Below are 26,452 nucleotides of genomic sequence, written 5' to 3' on the forward strand. Positions count from 1 at the left end.
ATCTATGGCAATCTTTGGCCCGTAAGCCGTGTGAAATTTTTTGCCCAGTCCATGCTCAACAATAATAACAACAACAACAAAAAAAAAACGGTGCGGTGCCACATAGTGGATATGGCGTGGCACTGCTAAGCTCGAGCTCACGGGTTCAAACCAGGTCGCGGAATTCCATGCGAACGAAATGGAAAAACACTGGCGTACTTCTGTTTAGGTGCACGTTAAAGAACCCCAGGTAATGAGAACTGAACAGGGTGCTTCATAAGCATATCGCCAGACGTAAAACGCCAGAATTTGTTTAACAATAAAAAAAGAAGGTAGCTGCGTCCTTCAACTTTTTCCAGGGCCGAAAGAAATTCTCGAGTCCGACTTCTGGGAAACACATGTTACGCTTATCTTATATTTCATGCCTAAATGCAATGCCATTCCCCACTGTACGCCCGCTAAACTAAGTAGCTTCTGCATAATAAACGGCTGCTTTCAGTCATCGCACTCACTATCGTAAGGACAATAATGAAGCAATTAAAGGAACGCCATGCCTCACATATACACGTAGAGGTATTTGTAGAACTGCTGTGTTCGTTGAAGACGACAGGTGTGTGGGCAGCCAGTTTTAATGGGTTGCAGGCATGGTGAGACTGTCAAAAAAATGTTTTCCTTGCCTGAATCAAATTAGCAGATTTACAGGCTGCCCCGAAACGGGGCGTTAAAGCTGCGAACTTGTCCAGCAGAACCGATTAGCACCCGTGCGTCAATTCTCTCAGAAACTGGTGCGCCTCTGTGCAGCTACAGCCACGGCTCTCCGGCATTCGGAATAAGAGCTCTCACTTGCATCTGCTCCTCACGTTCGATACTTCGAAAGTGATGTTATACGCTACATTCGAACGGAAATGGCTATTCGATAATTTTTTATAGTAAATTCTGAAGTCGAATACGATCTGAATAGCAAACGCCATTCGATTAGACTATATATGTGTATACTTTATTTCGCCCGGTGGCACGTTGAAGCATATCGCCAGACAAGCCACGGAGATGACATTGGTAAATACTTCCCGGTCTCCTCGATTCAGTCATGCAACATATGCAACATCTGGGGCTGTTGCAGCTTTTAAAGAAACACGCTTATTCCGGTCGGCAGTTTTCACGCTTTCAATCAGTGCATTTAGAATATTTGATAATTTTTCTCTTACATATATCTCCTGCATACATCTCTTGTACCCTTAGATTTACCTAGAAGTGCATCGGTCATCTGCATCTCTTCACGCCACGCAGTTAATGGACCTGGTTTATTTCGCTAATATTCTTTTCTCTGATCATTGTCTGTGATCAGCATTCCACCAACAAGAAGCTTGCGTAAAATGACACGATATCAATAAATTTTTCTTACGTAGCTTCATGTTGCAAATAGGCGGCTTCTGCGGCAAGAGTTTCGTGTTAATCTTACAAAACAGTGTTAAATATAGCAGTTCACCTGGCTAAAACTACAATTGGTACCGGCCGACAAGAGTCGCGGGCGCACCACAGCAACTAAAACCATAAAAAAAGAAAAAAAATGCGTAGACTTCCTGCGAGAAAAATTGGGCGGCCGCGCAACGCACGCGCGCTCGCTCACTCGATAACGGCAGCCAAATTGAAGACGTCATGCTGCATAACCCATGCCTCAAATATGAGAAAAAAGGTGTCAATACAAGTATGCAGTCGAAATAAAGCGTCACTATGAGCGCACGCGCGCATTCGGTCTCAGCGCCCGCCGCGAAGTTACGTTGAATCTGTCGCGAAGCGAGTCTCCGCCCAATTCAGTTTGTAGCGGCGCGGCGATGGAGCTGCGCACCACCCCCGCAGCCATAAACAACTCCGCGGGGCGTCCCGCGGGCCTCCCGTAAGCGGACCTTCGCGAGTGTTGGACACCAGTCACAGGGACACATGATCCGACTCACTGTGCCGAACGTCGTGCGCGAGCTCCCTTTTCTTATTACTTCGTTTACTGCTTTCCTTTCGCACTAGGTCCGTGCACCGCACTTCTCTATGCTCCTTTTCCCTCTTTTCTCCTCTCGCTCTCTAAAGCCCTCGCCACTTCCGGCGCGCTGCGCGCGCCCGCTCAATTCTCTCTTTTGACAGAATAAACTAGACCTTGTTACCGAAAAGACGTGTGTCCGTCTCGTTTACCACGGCTCTACAAAGTGGTGACCCGTAGTTTTCTTCGCGGCACTGCCGAAGTTATTGTGGAGCCATGCACAGCAACGAGATGCAACCAGACACTGAACCTACGGACACGACCGAGCAACAAGACGTCTCCGCGGTTTCCATCCGACTCCCACCATACTGGGACCGCAACCCTGCAGTTTGGTTTCTTCAAGCGGAATCGCAATTTATTCTCTCTGGCGTTCGCACGGAACAACGCAAGTACCACCTAGTTGTTTCGGCACTGTCGCCTACTGCTGCAGAAGAAGTTGCCGACCTGCTTTCTGGACCGCCTCCCGCCACTCCATACAGCGATCTTAAGGCTGCCCTTCTCGAGCGCACAACAACATCGCAGCGAGCCCGCATGCAACAGTTGCTCTCCGCAGAGGACTTGGGAGACCGTCGGCCAAGCCAGCTCCTTCGCCGTATGCGACAGCTCATGAGCGACAACACAACAGTAAGCGATGACCGCCTCCTGCGGGAACTGTTCATGCAGCGCCTTCCAGTAAACGTTCAGATGGTACTCGCTACAGCCACGGTGATGGACCTCAACAGCCTGGCCAGCTTGGCGGACAAAGTCATGGAGGTGGTGACGCCAGCGGTGTGCAACGTAACATCATCAAGCACCACTGCGAGTTCAGCGCCGCAAACATCATCCTCCGCCGATTCTCCCATCGACGTGCTCTGCAATCGCCTTGAACAATTAGTTTGTGCTGCGGAGCGTCATTGCACTTCACCCCTTCACGGAAGGTACCGCAGCTCGAGTAGATCACGGCGTCCAAGAGAAGAACGCTCCCGGTCTCAAACGCCACCACGGGTATGCTTTTATCACCGCCGCTTCGGGCAGGAGGCGCGCCACTGCCTCCGTCCTTGTGCATGGCAGGGAAACCAGCCGGCCGACCTTTAATGGCGACAACCGGTCAGGGCCAAAGCAAAAGTCGCCTATTTCATGTCATGGACAGAACCACAGGCCAGCAATACCTGGTGGACACCGGGGCGGAGGTCAGCATTATTCCCGCGCAACGTTCAGACCGAACTACACCGCCGACCTCCTATCTTCAAGCTGTCAACGGTAGCAGGATACCTGTTTACAAGTCGCGGTCCCTCACCCTGAATCTTGGCCTGCGCCGCGTGTTCCGTTGGGTTTTCCTCGTCGCTGATGTTCGCCGTGCTCTTATTGGCGCTGATTTCCTGGACCACCACGGACTGCTCGTCGATGTGAAACGCCAACGCCTGCTGGACACTGCTACCTTGCTGTCTGTTCATGGCGTCGTTTCCTCTGACTCGCCTATAGTCGCCCCAACCTCAACTATTGCTGGTGATCCTTTTGCTTGCCTCCTTCAACAGTTCCCCAACCTCACGCGACCACCAGACTGGACAAAGCCCGTACAACATGATGTACGTCATCACATCATAACAACTGGTCCACCTGTATTTGCTCGCCCACGACGACTCGCCCCGGACAAGCTCAAAATTGCCAAAGCAGAGTTCGAACACATGTTAGAACTTGGAATCGTACGACCATCATCCACCAGCTGGGCGTCCCCGCTCCATTTGGTCCCCAAGAAATCAGGTGACTGGAGGCCGTGTGGGGACTACCGATCCCTGAACGCAAAAACCATTCCGGATCGGTACCCACTGCCTAACATCCAAGATTTCACATCGGCACTGGATGGCACTACAGTGTTTTCCAAAATTGACCTGGTGCGAGCCTTTCACCAAATTCCTGTCGCACAAGAAGACATTCCAAAAACAGCGATTACTACCCCATTTGGCCTTTTTGAATTTTTGAGAATGCCTTTCGGTCTCCGAAATGCCGCACAGACATCACAGCGGTTCATCGACACAGTCACACGCGGTCTGCCGTTCGTTTTCGCCTACGTTGACGACTTGCTTGTGGCAAGCTCATCCCACGAAGAGCACCTCCAACATCTCCATCAGCTTTTTGAGCGCCTATCAGCAAATGGTATCGTCGTCAACACTGCCAAGAGCGAGTTCGGAGTACCATCACTTGATTTTCTCGGCCATCGCTTGGATAACAACGGCATCCGCCCTCTTCCCCACAAAGTGCAAGCCATCATGGAGTTCCCCAAGCCAGCTTCAATCACTAAGCTGCGCCAGTTTCTAGGCCTGGTAAACTTTTACCGCCGATTCATTAGAAACTGTGCTATGCTGCTGGAACCCCTCGAGCGTTTGCTCTGCGGCAAACAATCGTCAACCGCACTGCCCTGGGACAGCACAACAGATGAAGCTTTCAATTCTATCAAGCACGCTTTGGCCGATGCCACACTGCTAGCTCATCCCAACCCCAACTATCCGTTGTCGCTCATGACGGATGCCTCCAGCTCTGCGGTCGGAGCGGTACTGCAACAAAAAGTAAACGGTGGGTGGCAACCCCTTGCCTTTTTCTCAAAACGCATGACCCCCGCACAAACACGCTACAGTGTTTTCGGCCGTGAGTTGCTCGCCATGTTTCTCGCCGTGAGGCATTTCCGACACCTACTTGAAGGCCGCTCTTTCACAATCTTCACTGACCACAAGCCTCTCACCTACTCAATCGGCCGCTCTGAATCATTATACACTCCACGTGAGGTGCGCCAGCTCGCTTTCATCTCAGAGTTTTCAACTGACATACGCCACGTCAGTGGCGTTGACAACTCACCAGCTGACGCCCTCAGTCGCGTGGATGCTATCACGCGCAGTCGCTCCAAGAGCTCTATCTCAACATCATTTCCTTTCAACCTCCGAGAATTGGCTACAGAACAAGCTAGTGATTCTGAGCTCCGTCACTTACGTGACGCGTCAACATCTCTTCAGCTTGAATTAGTTACCTTTGAAGATGTGCCAATTGTTTGCGACACCTCCACGGGCACACCTCGGCCTTACCTAACCACCTCATTCCGCAAGCAAATATTTGACTCATATCACACTCTTGCACACCCAGGCATTCGCGCATCCCAAAAGCTTGTCTCATCACGCTTCGTCTGGCCGGGCATGAACGCAGATATCAGAGACTGGGTCCGCTCGTGCGCACCTTGTCAGCGCGCGAAAGTTCAGCGGTACCCTGTGCCCCCCACAAAGCCTTTCTTGCAACCCGACGAACGTTTCTCCGTTGTGCACGTCGACATTGTCGGCCCGCTACCCCCATGCCAAGGCTATCGCTATCTTCTGGCATGTGTCGACCGCTTTACACGCTGGCCCGAAGCGACACCTATCCCTGACATGTCTGCAGTTACTGTCGCCGCAGCTTTTGTTTCCATTTGGGTATCCCGATTTGGCTGTCCAACGAAAGTTGTCACTGATCGAGGCCGGCAATTCGAATCGTCCCTTTTCACGGAGCTACTTCAACTTCTCGGAACAGCACGCTTGCGAACTGCCTCCTACCACCCTCAAACAAATGGCCTCGTCGAGAGATTTCATCGCCATCTCAAGGCAGCACTCACAGCGCACGGCTGCCCAAACAAGTGGGTTGACAGACTTCCGCTCACGCTTCTCGGAATTCGATCTGCCTTCAAAGAGGACCTCTCCTGCGCTACTGCGGAGCTTGTTTACGGCACCTCGCTTCGCCTGCCAGCCGACTTCTTCGATGAAAACACCCTCACCTCCTCTCTAACAGCAAGCGAGTACGTCGACCAGCTTCGCGATGTGTTCCGAAACCTCCGTCCGCAGCCTACGCGTTTTAACAAACCCCGTGCAGTGTACATCACTTCGGACTTGCAGACAGCCACACATGTTTTTGTGCGTTACGGCCCTGTGCGCGGCTCGCTGCAGCCCCACTACCTCGGGCCATTCCCCGTTTTAGAACGTTTTCCTTCTAAATTCGTCGTCGACGTAAATGGGACACGAGATACAATCGCGCTTGAGCGACTCAAGCCAGCATTCAGCGAGGCACCCGCGCTTAATTATCTCGCCTCCCCGGAACATGCGGACCCCTCCTTGCAAGTGCGCGGTTCGTCACCTCTTCGTCGCGTTCACTGGGCTGCCACTTGTGCATTGTGAGCATCGTTCGTCGCTTCAGCTTCCTCTCTAAGGGGGGAGCAATCTGTAGCGGCGCGGCGATGGAGCTGCGCACCACCCCCGCAGCCATAAACAACTCCGCGGGGCGTCCCGCGGGCCTCCCGTAAGCGGACCTTCGCGAGTGTTGGACACCAGGCACAGGGACACATGATCCGACTCACTGTGCCGAACGTCGTGCGCGAGCTCCCTTTTCTTATTACTTCGTTTACTGCTTTCCTTTCGCACTAGGTCCGTGCACCGCACTTCTCTATGCTCCTTTTCCCTCTTTTCTCCTCTCGCTCTCTAAAGCCCTCGCCACTTCCGGCGCGCTGCGCGCGCCCGCTCAATTCTCTCTTTTGACAGAATAAACTAGACCTTGTTACCGAAAAGACGTGTGTCCGTCTCGTTTACCACGGCTCTACAAGTTCATAGACTAGAAGGGAAACTTGGGCGAGTTGGTGGTTATTCATATTTCGGAAATTAACAGCGCGAAAGTCTGTTTTGCGTCGTTAATTTCCGAACCAGTTCATGGACCTTTAATCCAGTTCGCTCGCAGCGCCCTCGCAGAATTTTTCCACACGCAGCGCCTCAGCGAGAGAGCGCCGACCCGATAGCGTTGCTGGAGGAGGGACTCTTAGAGGCTGCTCAGATCGATTCTCACTAAATATCAACGCGCTTTTGGAAGCAACCGCTGTAGACGTAAACACAACCAAGGGTGAGCTTTGCGTTGCGCCATAAAAAAAGATGGCTGTGGCTTAGGTAAGGTTAAGCCCAGGATGCGAAGCATACTAGCCTTTATTTTAGTTGTTGAACCACTGTTTAGCCTGGTGAACTGCTGTTGCTTGGCTATATTTGGTTCGGCTAGACGAAGAAACAACTCATGCATTACTGCTTCGCCTTCAAGAGTGGAACGCGACAGCGTTCCCGTCGACCCGCCAAGGGGTGTAAGACAATGGGCTACAGGGCAGCGACTACGCGCCCCGCATTGGACGCGGTGAGCGTCGAGCAAAGCAGCGTTCGGCGCGGCAACGAAATGTGCGCCTGAGCAAGAGACGCACGCCTTAGAAACAGCTCGTTTCTAAGGCAACACCGCATTCACTAGAGGCGCTTTTGTACCGCTTTGAAGCATCGTACTCGTGGCTCAGTGGTAGCGTCTCCGTCCCACACTCCCTGGTTCGACTGGAGACCCTGGAGACCCTGGTTCGATTCCCACCCAGCCCGTCTTGCAAGAGTTGAGCCAAAGCCACTTCTCCTCTGTCGTGACGTCACGGTGTCACGTGGTTTCAAGGCGACACCGCCGCGCCTGAGGAGCTGGGTTGAGCTCTCGTAATATGCTTCGCATAAAACTAGGCCCTTAAACATCGGTTGTCAGTCCCTTTAAACGGCCCCTCAACAGGCTCCATAGCAAATTTTGGTTATACGCTGAAAGCTGATAGGTGTCCTCTAGGGCGCGTTCTGCCGCATTTTTTTTTTCTTTCAGATCGGCTTTTAATAGCCGAGATAGAAATATTTCAGAGCCGCGAACCGATGATTTCAGAAGGCGAGCTCCACTGCATAGCGAGACACACTTTTAGTCTCCGCAAGCGAAATTCCTTCTCTGCGTTCTCCCATCCCGGACCACGGCCGGTCTCGAGGGGTGCGCGCCATGGTGCGCGCGCTCCCTCGGCCGTGGCCGGACCTCGAGGTTCGACAAGAACGGCACCGAGAGCGGCGCTAGGGTGGCTAGCGCACACACAAACGAAACACGACAAAGAAGACCGGACAAGCGCTCGTCGAACAACTTAAAGGTTTTATATAAATAAAACGATTATGTACCGAGTAATTATTAAATTCATGTGGGTTACATTTAAAAACCGTCATACACTCAGGAGCGATCAATGAACGAGCTCGCTTCGTTTGCCAGTTGTTTACCTCGCTCGGCGCACCGCAGTAACTCATGTCTCTCTTCTGCTTTTATCGTACCATTTTCTTGTGAATCGGCAGAATTTCACTGGTGGCATCAACCCTTTCGTGTTTACATTGCTGTCGTGACAGTTAACAACACAATCGTAATTTCCGGTCATCCGAAGACACGCCGTTGCAAACAAGAGACATCTCGCGCGCAGCGCGAACTGTACGCGGGCGCGATCGTGAAAGGAAGCGGCGGCGAAAACCTACACCCGTTGGAGATGAAATCGTGCCGCCAGGGGAGAAACGAGCGCTGGCGTCTAGGATGAAGTAGGATGAAACTTGGCGTGCGGTCGTCTATACGTCACGGGCCCCGTCTTCATTTTTTAACGCGACAGCGTTAAGGAGCTCGTGTCGCATAAAAGCCGGTGTCGTCGGCGTCGCTGGCCGTGAGCGATAAATCCCAGCAGGCACTTCATGAATAAAAAACAACTTGCAAGATGGGCTGGGTGGGAATCGAACCAGGGTCTCCGGAGTGTGAGACGGAGACGCTACCACTGAGCCACGTGTTCGATGCTTCAAAGCGGTACAAAAGCGCCTCTAGTGAATGCGGTGTTGCCTTAGAAACGAGTTGTTTCTAAGGCTCAGGCGTGCGTCACTTGCTCAGGCGCACATTTCGTTGCCGCGCCGAACGCTGCGTTGCTCGACGCTCACCGCGTCCATTGCGGGGCGCGTAGTCGCTGCGCCGTAGCCGATTGTCTTACATCCCTTGGCGGGTCGACGGGAACGCTATCGCGTTCCACTCTTGAAGGCGAAGCTTAAGCGCCCTCCAATTTTTTTTCCTCGGGGTTTTTTTTTTTTTCGGCGCTGCGCACGAGCTGCTGCTTGACCCTTCTGAGCTGTTGTGATTGTCTGGCTTCGCGCAGAGCACGATTTTGCGCGCTGTGCACAAAAACACATGACTGGCGGTATAATTCAGTGCTACACGAATACTGAGGCATAACAAGCGGATCGCAGAGCATTATCACGCGCTGGAACGGGGTAGAAAATTGCATATTTTCGGTGCCTGCGCATGTGACTGCACGACCGTGCGAACAAGCAGAAGAAGCGGGAGTACACAATATATTGTCGCAGCCTAGTAGAAGACGGGAAAGCCGGCGTAGAGGACGTATAGAAGCACTTTATCAGAGCAGCCAACGCGACGTCGTTGTCGTCTCTGTTTTTCCACTCGCGCGCAACTTCAGCGATGAGTATAATAAGGAGTTTTAGCCCAGCGGGTTTACGGCTAGCGGAGCGGAGTGGTCTCCACCGTTGCGCCAGCGGAGCGGCTCGCGAAAAAAGAATTTTAGCCCAGCGGATCACCCGCTCGAGTGGGGTAAAGAGCGGGGCGCTCTGCTGCCCCACCTAGTGGTTCGAATAGGAGTCACTGAGAAATGAAATTGAATTACGCTTGCTTTTATTATGCAAGAAAGGTTGAATAAAGATATATTACATTTTTCAGTGCATTATTTGTTAATAATGTACTGAGTACTAATGTACGGGTCAGCGCGGCAGTCGCCGTCTTCGATGCAGAACTGCCGGCGTTCATGTTCGCGGCTGCCGTCTTGCATTTCCCATACACGCCCGCGCGCCCATACGCACGCTCGCGCGCAGCGGGCGTAAATAGAGTCACCTAGGCGTAAACGCTGCTCCGTAAAACCGCTGGCCGCCTCAGAGTGGTGCGCATGCGCAGTCGCGTCTCCGCTCGCCCGCTCCGCTCCGCTGGCCGTAAACCCGCTGGGCTAAAACTCTCTATTGGCAGCGATGAGAACATTGGAACGACGCTGAAGTTGCGCTCGCGCGCAACTTCAGCGTCGTTCTCATCGCCTGGCACATACCCGCGGCGATTATATAGGATGTGGCATTTGCCCCCCCTTTGAAAAAAGAGGCATCGTCCCGATGCACCAACGTCCGAAGGCTGTGCACAGACGGTGCAAAGTTGAGGTCATGAGGAAAAGTATGGCTTAATACGAAGCACGTGCACAACCTCGGGCAGATGCCGCCGGCGTTTGGAGCAGTTATGGCCGTGGGGGACAACTTCATAATTCACATCGCTGATGCGACGCAGAACTCTATACGGGCCGAAGTATCTTCGCAGGAGCTTCTCAGACAGCCCCCGGCGACGAATCGTAGTCCAGACCCACACCTGGTCACCGACGTTGTATATGTGACGGGTCTGTGCCGAATATTGTAGTGTCGGGCATCGTATTCCTGTTCTTGAATTCGGAAACGCGCAAGCTGCCTGGCTTCCTCTGCGCGTTGCGTAAACTCCTCGGCACCAGTCTCGTCGTCACCGCACTCGTGCGGCAGCATTGCGTCCAACATGGTTGTCACTTCGCGTCCGTAAACGAGGTTGAAAGGCGTCACGCGTGTTGTCTCTTGGTGAGCCGTGTTATATGCAAATGTAACGTATGTAAGATCTCGTCCCAGTTCTCGTGGTCGACGTCGATGTACATACTCATCATGTCTGCCAGAATCTTATTCAGCCGTTCTGTCAGCCCACTGGTTTGGGGATGGTAAGCCGTGGTCTTTCGGTGAGTGGTACCACTTAGTCGCAACACGGTATCCGGAAGCGCAGCCGTGAACGCAGATCCTCTGTCTGTTATGACCACTGCGGGAGCACCATGCCTTAGGACGACGGCTTCGATGAAAAATCGCGCTGCTTCGGCTGCTGTTCCACGTCGGATAGCACCTGTTTCGGCGTATCGAGTAAGGTAATCTGTGATGATGATTATCCATCTATTTCCGGCAGTAGACAGTGGAAACCGACCTAAAAGGTCCATGCCAATTGGTTCGAACGGCGCTTGCGGTATCTGGACAGGATGCAGCAGTCCAGCTGGCTTGCCGGGTAGGGCTTTGCGGCGCTGGCAATCCAGGCATGTCTGTATGTAACGTTTCACGATCGACGCAAGTCTCGGCCAATAGTACTTTAGCCTAATTCTTGCCAATGTGCGGGTGTAACCCAACTGACCAGCGGTCGGCTCGTTGTGACAGGCATGTAGGACTTCGTCGCGAAGAGATGCGGGAATGACGAGTAGGTAGCTGCTGCCATTAGGTGAAAAGTTCTTTTTATACAGAACGTCATGGCGTAAGCAGAATGAAGGCAGCCCTCTGGCGAATAACCTCGGCACGCTGCCTGTTCTTCCTTCTAAGTAACCAAAAAGAGGGACCAGTTCTGCGTCCTCGCGTTGGTGGCGTGAAACGGCCACAGTATCTAGCACGCCTAGAAAAGCCGTGTCAGCATCGTCGTGCACTGCAGTCTGAACAGGAGACCGAGAAAGGCAGTCGGCGTCGGTGTGTCGTTTCCCTGATTTGTAGACAACCGTGAAGTCGAACTCTTGGAGACGAAGACTGCGCTAGCCGACCAGCTGGATCTTTTAATTTAGTCAGCCAGCAAAGTGCATGATGATCACTGACAACGGTGGAACACGGACCATACAAATATGGCCGAAATTTCAGGACGGCCCACACCAGTGCGAGACATTCTTTTTCTGTCGTGGAGTAGTTTGCCTCCATTCTTGATAGCGTCCTGCTGGCGTAAGCAATCACTCTTTCGGCGCCGTGCTGCCGCTGTACAAGCATGCACTGCGCCGAGGCCGACATTACTAGCGTCGGTATGAAGCAACGTAGGAGCGTCGTCATCAAAGTGTGCGAGCACGGGAGGCGTCTGCAGCCGTTGCTGTAGGTCGTGAAATGCTCGTTGCTGGTCTTCACCGCATACGAAGGGGACATCTTCTCTGGTTAGAAGCGGTAATGGCCATGCGATGCGCGAACAGTCCGCAATAAAGCGTCGGTAGTAGGCGCAAAGGCCCAGTAAACGTCGCACGGCCTTTTTATCTGATGGCGTTGGGAAATTAGCAACGGCAGAGATTTTATCAGGGTCAGGTCGGACACCTTCACGACTGACAACGTGACCGAGAAATTGAAGTTCTTCAAAGCCAAAATGTCACTTTTCAGGTTTTAAAGTTAGACCAGCTGAGCGTATTGCTTCAAAGACCGCCTTTAGTCTCCCTAAGTGTTCCTCGAACGTGACGGAGAAAACAATCACGTCGTCGAGGTACACCAGACAGGTTTGCCATTTGAGGCCCGAGAGTACCGTGTCCATTAGTCGCTGAAACGTTGCTGGCGCAGAACACAAACCGAAGGGGAGCACCTGAAATCCTTAAAGTCCGTCGGGCGTCACAAAAGCGGTCTTCTCACGGTCTCTCTCATCAACTTCTATTTGCCGCTAGCCGCTTTTCAAGTCCATCGACGAAAAGTAACGCGCGTTTCGTAGCCTGTCCAGTGAATCGTCGATACGCGGCAGCGGATAAACGTCTTTCTTTGTGATCTGGTTGAGTTTTCGATAGTCGACGCAGAAGCGCAGGCTACCGTCCTTCTTTTTCACCAACACGACAGGCGATGCCCAAGGACTCTTAGATGGCCGAATAACCCCGTCCTCAAGCATCGTCTTCACTTGCGTTTGTATCGCCTCGCGCTCTTTCGGTGCCACACGATAAGGATTCTGCCCAATTGGTCTGGCGTCGGCTTCGGTGACAATACGGTGCTTAGTGAGCGGCGTCTGGCTGACTCGTGACGTAGATGAAAAGCAGCTCTTAAACTAATCGATGAGCTCAAGAAGGCTGTTACGTTCGACGGGTGACAAGGTGGGACTGATATCAACCACAGGGGCAGGCATGGCCACGGTGGCCGTCGCGTGCTCCACTGAGAGGCAGTCTTGTATTGAGGTAAATTCGTCGAAGTAAGCAACAGCCGTGCCTGTAACAATGTGTCGACGTTCCCTGGTAAAATTAGTCAGCAGGAGTTCAGTACGTCCGTCGTGTACGTTAATTACGGCCCTGGCGATGGAAACGCCTTGACTCAGTACCAGTGCGTCGATGTGTTCAGCGACATCAGTCCCGGTGTTCAAGTTGTCGCAGATAACAGGTACGAGGGAACAGCTTCGCGGCGGAAGCGTGAGGTCGTCGTCGGCGATACGTAAGCGGGGTCGCTGGTGCTCCACGGGGTCGACGTCGCTTAAGCTCGTAGAGAATGTGACGACGAGGTCACGGACATTAATCTCTGCACCGCGCTCTCTCAAGAAATCCATACCCAATATAAGTTCTGTAAGGTCGCTCTGATTGTTCGTGTTCTTAAGTGTCACGAATCGGCCACGTGCTGTGTGTATAGAGAGGGGGTTCACTTCGCCCCCCCCCCCCATCTCAGCGGGGCAACCGTTTCTGTGTTATGTGGGGTCACGGACCGCGCGGTGTTGGGTGACGCGTCGCGGCAGGCGCCAGGAGGGCGAGTGCCGATTCCGGGAAGTCGGTATTGTGCGCACGGTGTTGGCAGTCCGCCGACGGTCACACAGACCAGCCTTGAAAGGGACCGCTGTACAAGGTATTGTGGGTCTGGCGCCCGAGTGCCTGACTAATTGGAGGCGCCGCCGAGGTTAAGGACTTAGCAACTCTGACCCCGTGCCGCATGCAGTGAGCATGGACCTGATCTTCTACGCGTCCGGAACGCAATCGCCAGCCTTGTTGTTGGGTGCGACTGCCTGTGTGGTGTCGAAGGCCAGCTTACAGTGCACGCTGTAGGAATGCGGTGCACACGTAAAGAGTGTATTCGGACGACGGCGTCTTGGAAACACGCACTCGGAGAACTTTGTCTTGTAGACAATAAGTTTGAAGGACAAGGAGGGCCATCTGTCTCCCACATGGCCAAACTTTGAGTACAGCGGCACTACGTGGTGTCGATGCCCCTGCTTCCGAGACATTTGCGGCCTAGACGCCGTTGGGATTTGAAACGGTCTAGCGATAACTTGTTCGGGCCTGGCGTGTTTTGCTGAGCCCGTCACTAACTACGGAGAAATGAGAGGGCAACGGAGTTTTGGCGAAGAAGGAAAATAGCTTTGTTTTCCAATATGTTTATTTTTAAGAGTAAGCCCATCCCTGTGGGTTGTGGCTTAACAAACGGTTGACTCTGATTGGCAACTGAACCTGTGGGACGGGCCAACGGCCCTACCGCCTTTTTTTCTTTGTATATTTGGGCTATAAAAATCGGGATGACATGCTGTCCCTCAGACTTGGCTGAAATCAGGATTGCTAATAGATCAGTGAGCCTCCGTACTATGTACGTTAAAACGAGTCTGGGCTCTAACAGTCATTGAGACAGTCGAAGAGTGACACGTTTTTTCTCAATTGTTCAAATTTGTAATGTATTTGTTTTACCTGCCATGTATATAGAAAAGTTTACGTATAAATACTTCTTGTACATCTGATCTCATCGTTTCCCTGCGTTTGATCAACAACTGCCGATCATCGTCCGAGAAGCTTCAAGTTCCAACTGTGAAGCGAGGACGGAGAACGAACGAAACTTTACTAGTTCCTTGCAGCACTCAAAGAGAATGAGGAGGGTGGCGACGAAGGTTTCACCGGCGATTACTATCCTGGCTGTACATTTTCCGATCGGCGTCATCAACTGGCCACCGGCAGTTCTGATGTTGGGCCCGGTCCACGGCGTCTTCACTTTTCTCAACCTGTCGGCCAGCTTTTGACTTATTATCGAAAAATGCGAACCAGTATCGAAGAGAGCGGCCACTTGGTGGCCGTCAATGAAAACGACAAGATCGGCGCTGACGGCATCGGTTACAGAAGGTGCGGTTGGAGACGTCGGAGCTTTAGAGTCGTCAGTCATCGGTGATGGGGGCTCTTGGAAAGCTAGACGGTTTGCAACCTCACCCCCGGCGGTCGCTGCTTCTAGTTTCCCCAGCGCGGGCTAGAGGACCTGCCCCTAGAGGCGTCAGAAAAATCGCGACGGGTCGGTGGGGTGTAACGAGCCGGAGAAGGGGAACGTGATGGAGGCGTCGCTGAACCTTCCGGCCGAAAGTTTGTAGAATTTTCGTCGCAGGTACGTGCAGCATCAAACACAGGGTAATTGCAGTTGGGAAACCTTGGATACCCGGCTGCGCGGTAGTGGCACGCGCGATAAACATGTCCAGCTTGGCCGCAATGAAAGCACAGCGGCCGGCGGTCAGCGGTGCGCCCACAAATCGGTCTTTCGAAGCGGGTAGCCCACAGGACCGAGGCACAGCGATCGGCTGGCGGCGGCGGTGACTGGCGAAAATATGGCGTCGGGGGTGGCGGTGCTGGCTGCGTGGTCGACGGTGTCAGCAGCATCGAAGTCGCTGGAGGTGGACGACAGACAGCTTAGTCGTCGCGGCACCACCTGCCGGTCGGGGGACGAAAAGGCCTTCCTCCCGAACGATATCAGCGACAGAAGCCATAGGAGAAATCCCGAGCTGCCGGATCTCCTCTCGCGCAATCTCCCGGATGACTTCACGCAGAGACGAGCCGTAGATCTCAGGTACGCATTCACCGCCGAGTTCGCGCGGTCATATTGGCGGTACCGTTACTTTAGTGCCCGTTCTATAGCGGTAGCCTCCTTGGTGAATTCGACCACTGTCGTCGGTGGGTTCCTCACGAGTCCGGCAAACAGTTCCTCCTTCACTCCGCGTAAGAGATAGCGTAACTTCTTTTCTTCGGCCATCTCAGGGTCTGCTTTGCGGAAAAGGCGGGTCGCATCTTCTGCATACATGGCTACGCTCTCGTTTGGTTTTTGAATACGGGATTCGAGTAGGCGCTGCGCAGTGTCTCTTTTGTCGGTACTAGTGAACGTGTCTAGCAGCTGGGTGCGGAAGGTATCCCATGTGGTCAAACTTCTCTCCCGGTTCACAAACCACGTCCGCGCACTGTCTTGAAGTGCGAAATAGACATTAGACAGCTTTTGCTGGGAGCCCCAGTCATTATACCCGGCGACACACTCAAATTGGTCCAGCCAATCTTGGACATCTTCAAAAGCGTCGCCATGGAAACTTTCTGGTATCTTAGGATTCTGCAGCGTCACCTGCGATTGAGTTGCAGTAGCCATGGCGGAAGTAGGTAGACGCGTTCCAGCAGGGTCCTGCAAAGGGTTGAACTCGGGCGTCAGGCCTAGCAGGCGGCGACTGTACCGGTGAACAGGAGTTTCGACGAACGAAGGTGATTCCGTTTTCGAGGTATGGCTCCGCAAAGGGGTGCCGAGCATGAGGCAATCCTACCCCGCACCTCCCCCAGTGTCGCAGCCTAGTAGAAGACGGGAAAGCCGGCGTAGAGGACGTATGGAAGCACTTTATCAGAGCAGTCAACGCGACGTCGTTGTCGTCTCTGTTTTTCCACTCGCGCGCAACTTCAGCGTCGTTCTCATCGCCTGGCACATACCCGCTGTGGCAATATTACCTAGAGAGAAATCTGGCGCTGCTGAGCTGTGGTATGCATGGGAATGCCGGTATGTTGTGACTTCGGATTGGCATCGTTCTCGAAGAGCCAGGACGCCTTGAAGACGCGCCTGGCAAGCACCGTTCCGTCTGTCGCAATGATTCATTTTCTATCAAACTGCACGTAAAAACTGCCATAGCCTTATTATTACACAAAACATGTTTTGTTTAACTATGAGAACTTGTTATTGCATGTACAATTATGTAATACAAAAAAAGTATCTGCAGGCCGCTAAAGTTGGAGGAGAGACGACAAGGTTCGCGCTCGCTTTGAAACACTTGGTCGTCTGTTCTTGCTTTTTCTTCGCTTGGTCATACATTGTGGGCGAGTAAAGATGCAATACGCGTGAATGGAAACATTTTATGAAGATTTTACTTTAATAAAGCGTTATCTGTGTAGCCATATCCACGTTTTCGACGAAACCCGTTACAACACTAGCCAACACAAGCCTCGCAGACACATATACCGTCATTCCCATGACGGCACAGCGCCCCTTAGGAAACTCCCAAAGACGGTGGCACCAGATTTCCCTCTAGGAGTGAGAAACTCTATGAGTACATCTCTCTTACTTCGGTGCGAAGTAAAACAAAAAAACCCGAAGACATTCCGTTTGTGTGTCTTATAATTTCTCTAAACCTCAATTCGTCAATTCAAGCAACACATCACACAAATAGCAGATGTTGCCTTGAATAACTCTCGAAGTCAGGTGTCACCACGAGCGACGTCACACCGCGGACCAGAGTACGTAGGCGCAGGGACGCGAGTACGTCACCGTCCGGCTTGGGGCGCGGTCGCCGCGAGGGAAAGGGTCACACCTTTCCGCAGCGAAGGCGATGTAATTCTTTGCAAACACGATCGTTGGCGCGCATTGTATGCTCTGCGCTTGTCAACTCAAGATGGACAGACCCGGTGAGGGGCCCTTTAAGGGCTAGTTCCCCCAAGATCGTGTCCGTGTGTAGACACAGAACTGTCCATACTTGGTGGGCCGATTCCGAAGGTATTGCAATGCCGGGCCGACCCACTGCGGAGGTGAAGCAGGCGTTAAACAGCCTCCGACCCGCGGCGGAGGTGCAGTTCGCCATTAAGGGACCCACACACACAGCTTCGCTGGTCATCCTTCTTCGCTGAGTAGAAGGGCATTTATATTTTTTTCCGGTAGCTTTTTTTCCTCCGGCTAAGCAACTGCTACGTAGTGCGAGATGAGTCATACATGTCCTGAATGTTATCGCCTATTCTCATCGAAGAAATATTGCTATTGAGATTTGTATACTTACTCTACATGATCAGACTTCGTGCGGGACGCGAATAGGTTTGTGCATTCTAGAACGTACCGTTAGGCAGGAACAAATAATGAGGCGAATATTGAATGGCCGATGACCCGCAATACCGACTGCGACTATCATTTTGTTTGGAGTGGCACATGTTTGACAATTGAGACAGTTTATTTTGTGCTTTGAAGATGCATAACACAGCGGGTGAGAGAAATAGCTGGTCGTAGATTGTCTAATACTCAGATTCGGGAGTCGCAGGTTTGGCGCTGCTTTATTCTTCACTTTCACGAGTAAAACTGGCTATGTAATTAGACAAAACGCCCAATCGCAAAATTCTGATGATTCAAGCTTGGTTGGCATAAAAGGACTATTTTGTATCCAAGAAGTGCTCTCTGGATCCCGACATTTACACATTGTCCTATGCAATACAGTACCCGCAGTGGCGTTTCGTGACTCTATTGGCCAGCAAGCCAGAGTTCGAAAATAGAATGTTAGAATATGAAATGCGAATAGATGTGACTACATGCGAGACATCAGGATCGCTGTCGATCTCGTGCTGACTGACTGCATGGAGGCCAGCGGACGCCGCCATATGAGGTGGGCTTTGCCTCAAAAGGATGCTTTTTGCGCTTGGGACCAGATTTGTCCTAAACTATATTTCGGTCGATAATGGCGGACCACCTTCTGTGGCAATGAGAGGAAAGCTACGGGGGCGAAGCTTCGTGTTACCGCGCCAAGTACTCCGGCAGCGTCGCAGCGTTTGACAGTGCTTTTGGTTGCCCGGAACAGACGCTGAATCGACGCAGCTTTCACGTGCGACGGTTTCGAGTTCCCGAACGCAGGAGGGAAAAACCGCAATACAAGTAAACACTTGCACTAAGTCGTGTGCTCTGTCTTCTTGACGTTTGCTAATAAGGTTGTTTTGTCTTCCCCAGCCTACACTGCCGTGGAATAATACGTGGGACTCTTTTCAGAAGCGCTGTCACTTGTGCGCGCTTTGCCTGCCACGAAAAGTTGTCCGCGGGTGTAGCTTGTGTGAGGTGGACTGCATATTATAAGCATTTCATGAGATCCAAGTCTTGTCCTGTGCGGCACAGCACGTACCATCACATTTAGTTATAACAAATAAGTCGTCATTCCATCACCATCGTCGTCACCGTCGCCTTGCTGCCGCTGTCACACGTTTCGCAGATGGCCACACGATGCGCGATAACCAGCACAAATCTTCGCACAACATCGATTCCCACAGAGCGTATATCTATTTTGTTTCACGAAAGACTCTTCAAAGGCTGGCGCAAACTACGACTTTGACTTACATTAGTCCTACCACGGTATTGAGGAACCTTGGTCCTACTGTTCATAGGCGCCGACTACGGGGGGGTCTCCGGCGCCCGAGACACCCTCCGCCCCCCGGTGATGCCTAAGCCTAAGCGCCCCCCCCAAACACACACACACACACACACACACACACACACACACACACACACACACACACACACACACACACACACACACACACACACCTAAAATGTAATTACCAGAGTTTTGTCATCCACATCATTTGGGGTTTCTTTTGACTTACCTCTACCTTTCTACCTAAAATTTTATTGGGGCTAATAGCTTACTGCATCATTGTTGGTGCGGACGTGCGCGGATTTTAATTCAATTTTCCTTTATTTCTTAAAATCCTGACGATATGATGGCAAGCACATCAGAAGCATCAGCGGTGGCTGCCTCATCCGTATTTTTTCACTTCAATATTGTTTTAAAGTTTCTTTGTAAACACCGTGCACATGCAAAATATTAATATATAGACAGGACAAAGTTGATGATATTTTTGAAAAAGGAGGAGGTAGCCAATTAACAATTATTTCTAAAGGTATGGATAAGCCCATGCCCAGAGAACGAATATGTTGCTGTATATCCACCTGGCGTCAAATTGCTTTGCGTGCCTTTTTGAGCCTAAAAAAACCTGCAGATTTCAGCGAACCTTTCGGCAGAGTCTTTTGCCAACGGCGAGTAAAATGCACGCGCATGTGTGTTGCAGTACGGCTTCTCTTTCGAGCAAGCAATGCTAACGACTCATGAAAAAAAAAACTGGAAAAAAGAAACTCTTTGAATAAGTTACATTTATTAGGGATAGAAAAATCGTCACTTGCATTCAGAGGTGCCAAATATATACAGTTTGTCCCAATAACTATGATGCAGTAAGATTTTTAAAAAAATAGAGCAATCGCGTTACTTCAAGAAAACCTAATGCGTATTGTTTCCAGTACAGTGGAGTAGCCGCGAGAAATTTTCATTACTGACAATTATTTACGTATTTTAATTATCTACCTCGAGCGTACTATACTAATTATCAAAGTGTCAGTAAGGCATTTGTAGGCACAGCCAAAGTACATATAACGGTGGTATTTTCAGCGAGGTACTATTTGCGTACTAATCTTTTACGACTGATACACAAACGCCAGGAAATATGAAAAATACGGCGGGACTGCGCTCCCACCCGCATCATAAAACAACGCCCTCGAACAGGCTCCCTCCGCGTTGGTCAGAACGAAATAAAGGAAAACATCGTGATCGAGCTAGTGCCTTATCTGCCGCGCCCCGGCCGAAGTAACACGTCGCGTTTGGTGTTAGTTGGAAAAAGCTGCGATAGCTGTTGTCTTAGTGCAGAAAAGCGCTCGTCTTTTTTTTTTCTTTTTTTGCCACAAGACCTACCATCCCAGGGATGAGTCTCCGCATGGCTGCCATTGGCTGTTCTGAAGGAGACGCTCTTTTGACGCTAGCACCCCTCAGTCACGGCGCTAACAGGAGGGCGATGCTTTAGCAAGATGGCGGCGCACACGATTGTTTACGTTGTCATGGCAACAGGAACAGCATCCGCGCGGCGCCTCCTCTCTCTAGCGTTTTTATTATTATTATTATTATTATTATTATTATTATTATTATTATTATTATTATTATTATTATTATTATTATTATTATTATGCCGACCCGCTCTGCCCTCTCTCCACCCTTCCCCATGCCCCGCGCGCCTTTACTTTTGCTTTATTTTTGACTGTCCGCGGCGCGTTTTCTTTTTTATCGCGCGTGTGCGCTACCCCGGGTTGTGAACTGCCGCGTGGTGCGCCGTGGGTTCTTTATGCACGCACAACACGCACGCAGTGTTGTCCGTACTTTGAGTATGCCAGCATATGCCAGAACGTATGTAAATTCGACTTCTAACACAACAGATCTTTGGCCCCGTTTTATTGACTTCCGTTTCCGAAAACAAATATTTTGCATAGCTTGGTATGATACACGGTAAGAAAATAAAAAAAGTGAAAAAGACATGACGTGTACATGACTACTAAACAACAGAAAAGTTCACAGACAATGAAAAAAATAAATAAAACTCGAGAAAACGCGAAGGCCTTTTCATGCACACACATATAACAGATTTTTATATAATGCCCTTAAGACCAAAGTGTAGAATAGCGTCTAACATGCGCGCTGAGAGTCTCTGATATACGCATGGAGATATTGCACAAAACCGGACGACTTGTATGACTAGTCATGACAACTAAAAAATAGTAAAATTCACTGGTAATGGCAAAAACAATGACTTGCAAAATACCTTAAAATAGAATAAAATGCTAACATTGTTTTATGGACAGCCATACCAAGAAAAAACACAAGAACTTATAAACCTGCGCAAAAGTATATGAAATGCGTGACATGTTCCTACCGAACAAAATGGAAAATACATGGCAGAACAAAAATAACATTGCACTAAAAACAGAAACACACATTATCACATTATTTTGCACTTGGCCACAAATTTAGTAACGGTGGCAAAGGGGAGCAGTAGGTAGTCAGCTTTTGCAGCAGCACATACAAAACATTCGCAGAAACGCCTATTCTTCAATCAAATACCAGATGAAATAAGCCAACAACACGACTTTCTTTCCCCACGAATGCAATGCTTAGCAGTACAATTACGTCCGTTAAGGCACAAAGTCGTACCTACAGGGCATTCCTTTGTATAACAAACACGAACTTCAAAAATCTGCATGTAGGACACTTGCAATGCTCATGCTTTCCAGAAGAAAAAGAACGCGTATCATGCCTACACATGAAGCTTGTTCGCGCGGTTTTCCCATCGGCGATTGCTGAGATAATACACAAACACGAACAGTAATTTTTAAGCTGTTAGTACGTTTGTAGAACGTGACACACAAAAGAAAGCACTAAGGGCGGAATGGAAAGCTGGGCAAGTTACTGAAGTTGCAGAATGAGACTTGACGCAGAAAAACACAAGTCATAGACCAGGTGACAATGCGGAGGAACATCTATTTGTCAGCTTTCTCTACCGGTAAGAGGGACGTGTAGCACAATCAAAGCGCAACGACGTCAGGAGGCTCATGGAGCACGCACGTGGACAGGGCTGCAGTGTTCGTGTACATGCGCATCTGATGTCCTTGGGTCTGCGCGCTCACCTGTTGTCTTTAGGCACCCGGAACAACCTTGCAGGACTTGTTCTTGAGGTATTCGTGCACCACTGCACGAGCGGTGCGAGTCGTGAAACGTCGCGGAGCACAAGCACACAGCTATTGAGCGCCACAAAACTGCCCACGCCGGTCAATGCACAGCAGCCCACGCTTCCCGATAACAGCAGAATGAAGCGGGTGCCGGGCCGGCGTGCGCGCGCGAAGACAGTCGAAAGCGAGGGAGTTACGAGGGAGGGGCAAGCGGAATCGCTTTCCCGCCCTCCCGATGGATGGCGCCAATTACCTCTGCCACGTAAAGCCAATTGATAATTTGAAAGTAGCGACACTCTCCTCCAAGCGGCGCTTTCCTCCTCAATTCTGCTCGCCTTTTCTCCTTGGCTCCCGCGGACGGGCCGCAGCATTCTACGGAGGCGCGTTATATTGGGCCAGTTGCACGGCCCAGTGGTGTTGAAAATTTTGAGAAATGCTGATAACCGCATCGATATTGCTCAAGGCAACGTTTATGAGGAGGTTGGTTTTTTCCTAAAGCCGTATGAACGGGGCATACTAATTTAAAAGGAGCTTTGAAGTGAGTTCGATATTGCACAAAATTTTTCTGGCACATGATGAGATGCTTTACTTTGTGCGTCTGAACTAGTATTGCTTGTGGCACATCCCTCTGCGCGTGGATTATTAAGCGAAAGCCTTCTATCTGTTTCAAGGTCGCGTTGTAAGGTATTGAAAATACCACGTGACCAAAGGAAGGCCGAAAGCGAACCAAAGCATGTCCAGCCGTGCATAAGAGATGATTACTGATTAGCAAAGTTAATTATTGATTGTATTAATGTGGATTAAGGAGAATTAGGCTGGATTAACGTGGATGGTGGATTATGGTGGAAGGAGGATTAACGTAAATGAAGGTGGATTAGGGTGGAATAGGATGAAATATGTTGCAGTGTTGAACATTATTGCCCGCAGAATATTTCTTGCATTACTACTTCATGACCACAATCATGACTGATTGCTCAACCTTCGTAATCAAAGCGCATTGATGCAATGATTTCGGCTCGTGTTAAATCACTAAAAAAGCTTCCCCACAGAACAAAGCCGCAGAAAGGTGTTCTTAAAAGATTCGCTATTAAAGCGAAGATTCCCGGACTTCGCTTAGACGTCGATATCAACAGCAAGCGTGCGCGATCATGTCAACACCCCTTGCGCATTGCCTGCATCCGTGAGAAAACAAAATAATAATCGCTGCCCACTCTTTCGTGCGTGAAAGTGCAGTTCAAAGCAAATACCAAAAATCCAACTTTCTTGAACGCGTCGGTTTTGCATTTTCTCACCACGTGGGTCGCTTCCCGGTCTGTTTATTTCGCGTTTATTTTGTGCCATGAACCTGTTTTTGCAGTACGCATACACTCATAAAAACTAAAACCGTCACTTTAATTTGCTATGGTCCGAAGCAAGTTTCTCGTGCGGCTGCGCGCGCACTCTGTCGATGCGGTGCCGGGATGTTATGCTATGGATAACATGTTATGCCTATTACATTGCTTTTCACGTTTCGTGCGTGGTCAGGGCGGCGCTTCGGCCGCGTTATCAAGGGGCTTTTGTTATCAGTGTGATCAGTCGGCTTTGAGAGACGGATAATAAGTGTGGCGTAGCGAGGAAGGAACAGCAGCAAAGCCGCGAAACCTGCTGTTGGCGCTACTTCCGTACCATTATCAAGGTAATGCGCTCTCTCTTGGGGTTTGCGACAGGCAATGCAGTTGCTTTCAATCAGCTTATTTGAAGGCGCGGCTTTATGATACGGGTGGGAGCGCAATCACGTAGTATTTTTCATATTTCATGAGGTTTGTTCACCAGTTGGAAAAAATTGCACACAATTAGTACGTCGCTGCAGTTTTGCCGGAAAAGCGAAGCAGTATTAGTGATAGCGAACTATACGGCAATTACGCGGAGTTAGATTACACTAAAGCCCCTGGAAACGTGTATGGAGGGGCTTTAGATTACACCACCGAGAGACGCCAGATTCTTAGTGGTGGGAGAGGACTCAGGCTGTGAACTTGACCTGTCTCCGACTATGAGGTCTCGTGAATTCTCATATAAGGTCGTCACTTCAGTGAAGAATTCTTCGAGGTCATATATATATATATATATATATATATATATATATATATATATATATATATATATATATATATATATATACATACATACGGGGTTCGGAAAGCAGGTCAAGCCTCAGTCTCCCCCCCCCCCCTTTCCGGAAACATGAAAACTTTCCGCCTATGGGACAGGAGCAAATGCCAAAGAGGGAAAAAATGGTAGAATGCATAGCAAGTGACATTAATGAGCTAGGAGGAGGGTGCGAGATACAAGGAGATATGAATGCACACTGCATGATTTGAAAATATAGATATGAAGGCAACATGCTGCTGGATATGTGTGAAAGGTATGACTTAGTTGTATGTAACAGTACTGAGAAGTTTGAAGGGCACATAACGTGGGAGGTAGGGTCCCTGCAGTCGACGATAGATGATGCCCTAATACATAGGATGAACGCACATGAATGGATCCAGACGTCTGGGTAGTGATCACAAACGTATCAAGCTAAGTTTTAGAAGTTAAACGAAAGCAGGAAGGTGGCAAGATGAACTAGATGGGATTTTTTACTCTGAAAAGAAGCTGGAAATAGTGACCCAACGAATTGAGGAAGTAATTTCTAAGGATAATAAAACAGAATGGACATCCGCAAATTAAGCAGGGCTATTTGAGCTAGAGCTTGCTAAGGTACTAGACAGGCCAAAAGGGAAAAGACCGAAACCCAAGAGCTGGTGGGATGAGGAGGTTAAGACGGCCACAGAGAAATGCCAGGAAGCATCCAGGGAACACAGATATTCTAAGCAGAGAGGTGAACCAGAAGCTGAAGTAGACAGAAAATGGGATAGCTTAAACTGTAGAAGGGAAGCATCCCATTTGATCAATGAGAAGATTAGTAGAAATGGGAGCGAATGGTTGTCAGAAGCAAATGGAAAGAAGAGCAGCTAAGAAATTTTGGAAACATCTCAACTAGTCCTTGAGTGATAAGACTAGCCTAGAGCATAAGTTTACAGTTACAGCTCAAGGTGTTCGGCTGGAAGGGGATAAGGCAACGGAACATATAACAACAATGATGACAGAAAATTTTAAACAATGAAACGTTGCATGTACTCTATCAGACGAGGATAACCCAAATAGTGCAGTGGCTCCACTTCAGCACGGCGAGTGAGAAATGGCACAGAAGAGGGTTCCTAGTAGCACGTCGATACGTCCCGATGGCATCCCAATTATGCTAATAAAGTCATTGGGCCCAATATCATTAAGAGAGGTAGAGAGCAAAACAATAATTGACGGTAAAGCCTCCAATGGGTAGAGACTAAGCAGGATGAGCATGATATATAAGGAAAAGAGGTCAAAGCCAACATAAACGACCACCGTCCGGTAACACTGACATCAGTGGTTTGACGCAAATTGTGAAGGACAGACTGCAGGCATAGGTGGAGGGCGTGAAGGTGCTGGGCGAACTGCAATACGGGTTCTGGAAACAAAGGTGGTTAGAGGACGACTTGGTCTCATTGGCACAGTGTATGGAAATAGCAGAAAATGAACACAGGCCCCCCGGTGGCTAGCATTTCTCGATGTCAAGGCGACTGTCATCCAAGAGGATTTGTGGAACACACTAGATGTGGAAGATGGTGCAACTAATCTTTTCAAAGATATCTATAAAAGTGACAAAGATATTTTTTTCAGGGTTGGGGTCCCAACCCAAGGTAGCTTTTCTATGCAAATGAGAAGGGGGAGGGGTACGCTTACTAGTACAAACATGAAAAATGCCCACTGTTCGCTATAAGGGCACATATACCCGCAAAGGAGAAATTAAATAAGGTATATCACAGGTACACCTGAGATACACCTCTCCTTTACTTGGCAAACAAGGAACCACATCAACTGGATTCGCGCAGAAAATAAACGCACGAGGGACACTGCCAAAAACAAGCAAACAAGTGAAGGTGCAAAATAAAGATTTGTAGCAGTGAAGAATTATAGAGAAAGATATTTATGGAACAATCACAGTTCTTTTGGATCCCTTGTTTAGTGCTGCACCAAGATAAATGCCTAAACCGACTAGTATTGTTATCCGGGAGTTTGCATAACGATGTGTGGCCGCCAGTCCCATACAACCGCGCATAGCGCAAGACGCTGCGGTTCTAGACGCACTGTGCCCACAGCGGAAGGTTAGAAAAGCACCCACATAAATACAGTTGAGCGGTGCCTACTT

At 50.0% G+C, this 26,452-nt stretch overlaps 2 protein-coding genes across 2 annotated transcripts in view; one reads left to right on the top strand and one right to left on the bottom strand.

The window, feature by feature from the left end:
• The window catches only part of mmd (disintegrin and metalloproteinase domain-containing protein mind-meld), a 336,846-nt gene that overhangs the window by 304,160 nt on the left and 6,234 nt on the right, over positions 1–26,452 (bottom strand). The gene's annotated exons all lie outside the window — the stretch shown is intronic.
• On the top strand, positions 1,953–3,627 carry LOC135920888 (uncharacterized). Its single transcript, XM_065455151.2, has one exon. The coding sequence runs from the start codon at positions 2,225–2,227 to the stop codon at positions 3,080–3,082; it is 858 nt and encodes a 285-aa protein (XP_065311223.1). The 5' UTR covers positions 1,953–2,224; the 3' UTR covers positions 3,083–3,627.

This window comes from Dermacentor albipictus, chromosome 1 (genome assembly GCF_038994185.2).
Source record: "Dermacentor albipictus isolate Rhodes 1998 colony chromosome 1, USDA_Dalb.pri_finalv2, whole genome shotgun sequence".
In the NCBI taxonomy this organism is placed as follows: domain Eukaryota; kingdom Metazoa; phylum Arthropoda; class Arachnida; order Ixodida; family Ixodidae; genus Dermacentor; species Dermacentor albipictus.